At 34.8% G+C, this 3,177-nt stretch overlaps 1 protein-coding gene across 1 annotated transcript; it reads right to left on the reverse strand.

Annotated features, from left to right (window-relative positions):
* Positions 1 to 352: 352 nt before the first annotated feature.
* Positions 353 to 1,376, reverse strand: LOC137246294 (uncharacterized). Its single transcript, XM_067777403.1, has one exon. The coding sequence runs from the start codon at positions 1,219 to 1,221 to the stop codon at positions 493 to 495; it is 729 nt and encodes a 242-aa protein (XP_067633504.1). The 5' UTR covers positions 1,222 to 1,376; the 3' UTR covers positions 353 to 492.
* Between the last annotated feature and the right edge of the window lie 1,801 nt (positions 1,377 to 3,177).

Raw genomic sequence — 3,177 nt, forward strand, 5'->3', positions numbered from 1 at the left:
GACTTTCTTCTGCGAGGAAATTTCATACAAGATGATGTAAAAGCGAATTCAACTCTATTCGCCGAATTTCATATTAAAATAAAGTTTGCATTGATTTCGATAAACTGGCATATTGTGTTACCAAGGTGTTGTATGGAAAATATCCAGAAGCAATCATCTAATGTAATAGCATCACCTGGTACTGAATTCGCCTTGATACAAGGTGGCGGCAAAGCGAACTACTCCACCCATTTCGCCGTGTCAGGTCAAAAGAAAAGCAGCATTGATTGCGATAAACTTGCATCCTGCTGTATCAAGGCGTTGCTTGGGAATTATAAAGAAGCAACCAGCTGACTAGATAACACCACCTCGTACTGTATTCGCCTTTCTTTTACCTAAAACTTAGTAACTGTAGAGTTTACAGAGCCAATAAAATTGAGCTTAAATGCGTTCTAACATTCATCTTAGCAGAACCACAAACATGACAACTCTTCATTTGAAGGCAATTGAGTTTTAAGCTTTATAATTGCAAGCAAGCGCAATTGCTAGGCAATCACATTGTTTTGTCTTTTTTATCCGCCTTATGTCCTTACGACACTCAGAGAAGCTGGGATATGGTGTTTTTGGTCGTATGCCACAATGCGCTCTTTCCAATCCACATTTCGGCGGATCGCGCACCTTACGACAACCGGCCCAAGTAAGTTTTGCACATTTGCTTTCCAAGCGATTTCGACATAACATTTGTAATTTGCAATATTTTATATTGTTACATAACGCAACTGGTTTCGGTGGTTTTCTACGTTCTGGCAATGGATATTTTTGTTTTTCATAACAACAAATGCGTGCAGGGTACATATGTATATCTCCGCATTCAACCCATGTTTGTTTATATGTACGATTCAATTTATCACTGGGCTTATAGTAGAGATCATCGAAACGTGGATGTTGCCACTGACATTCAGTCATGCAACATTTTTTCCATTCTTCTGTTATTTCAATTTTAGGCTTACAATCATCACTGGGTTTTCTTGTTATACCACAAGTCGGTGGTGGCGTGGGACATCTTATACGTCCAAATTTTATCACCATACCTCTTAGGTCCGGTCTCGATACACGCTTACATAATGCTCTAGTACTCTGACCGCGTACAATTTCGAATATTTTTGCTGTTATTTGAGTTGTTAGATTTGTAGAGCGAAATGATGAAATTAAAGTTTTGGTCAAGTTGACGAAGAAAGACATTATGCTCAGTTTCGTTAGGGATCGCTTTTTTTGTTAAATTTTTTCCTTGTTTGAACACTTTGTGTTTAGTGGTGGTAACCGGGTTTTATAAATATATTAATGCACTTTTTGTTGATTTTGTAAGTTAGAAATAAACGGAAAAGACTTCGCATTTAAAAATTTTGTATTATTATTTTTTTATTCGAGCAATGTTTGTAAATAAAAAAGAAAATATGTAAGAAAAAGTCAAATTTGATTTTTCTTTCAATACAAAATGTGTTGAAAAATGATCAAAATGAGAAAATGTTATTGCGTTATAAATTAAGGGTAATCTCCCTGTTTGGAAAAAATAGAAAACGTAGCAATTTTTTCAAATTTACCGCCAAAGCACATGTGCAGCAGTTTTGCCTGCAGCGAGGCTAGCTTTGCTTTCGCTTTATTATTTCATAGACACATGTACAGCGGCCGGCGTGGTGTGGTGGTAGCGCACATCTGCCTTAAAAAGCTTCTCAGTGAAAATTCATCTGCTTTATAGCATATCTTCACCTAGCGCATTAACTTTCAAGATTTATAAAATCTCATATTATAACCTCACTATCTCAAGGACAGTTTTTTTTTTTTGAAGTTCTATTTTTTGGTATTGAAAAAACTATAAACCGGGACCACGTGCTAAACTGCTAATTTTTTAGTCACAGCAAATTCACATTTTCGAACTAAATATATACACTTTCATTATAATGAAAACACAAACATAACATCACTTTTTCGGCAGCTCTATTTCCCAGCATTTACTTGTATTATTAAAGTATTAAATTTTGATTGCTCTATTTTTGTACAAAATGCCCCAAAAAATTTGTTTGAGCTCACAGAGTATATTAATTTTGTTCGTATAACGGTAATCCGTAACGGCATAAACTAATCGAGTTAGATATAAACTTCTATATATCAAAATGATCTGGGCGAAAAAGAAATTAATTTAGGTATGTCTGTCCGTCCGTCCGTAAACACGATAACTTGAGTAAATTTTGAGATATCTCAATGAAATTTGGTATGTAGGTTCCCGGGTGCTCATCTCAGATCGGTGTTTAAAATGAACGAAATCGGCCTATAACCACACCCACTTTTTCGATATCGAAAATTTCGAAAAACCGAAAAAGTGCGATAATTCATTACCAAAGACGGATAAAGCCATGAAACTTGGTAGGTGGGTTGACGTTATGACGCAAAATAGAAAATTAGAAAAATTTTTGACAATAGGCGTGGCACCGAATACTTTTAAAAGAAGGTAATTTAAAATGTTTGCAAGCTGTAATTTGGCAGTCGTTATATATATCATGATAAAATTTGGCAGTAACGTTGCTACTATTCCTATATGTGTGCTATATAAAAATTAGCAAAATCGGATGACGAATACGCCCACTTTAAAAAAAAATGTCTAAGTCAAATTATAACAAAAAATTTAATACCTTTACAGTATATAAGTAAATTATGTCAGCATTCAACTCCAGTAATGATATGGTGCAACAAAATACAAAAATAAAAGAAAATTTCAAAATGGGCGTGGCTCCGCCCTTTTTCATTTAATTTGTCTAGAATACTTTTAATGCCATAAGTCAAACAAAAATTTACCAATCTTTGTGAAATTTGGTAAGGGCATAACCTTTACGCCGGTAACTGTTTTCTGCGAAAGTGGGCGATATCCCTCTTGGCCGTTAACACGATAACAAAAATCAATATATCTTTACTAAACTTAGTTCACGTACTTATCTGAACTCACTTTATCTTGTTATTTAAAATGGGCGAAATCCGACTATGACCACGCCAAATGCGAAAAAAGGGATGAAACATGGTGATTGGGTGGGTTTTTTGACGAAAAATATAACTTTGGAAAGAAATTTTTTAAATGGGTGTGACACCTACCATATTAAGTAGAAGAAAATGAAAAACGATTGCAGTTTGAAATCAAAAGCCCTTGGA

This window comes from Eurosta solidaginis, chromosome 3 (genome assembly GCF_040869045.1).
Source record: "Eurosta solidaginis isolate ZX-2024a chromosome 3, ASM4086904v1, whole genome shotgun sequence".
In the NCBI taxonomy this organism is placed as follows: domain Eukaryota; kingdom Metazoa; phylum Arthropoda; class Insecta; order Diptera; family Tephritidae; genus Eurosta; species Eurosta solidaginis.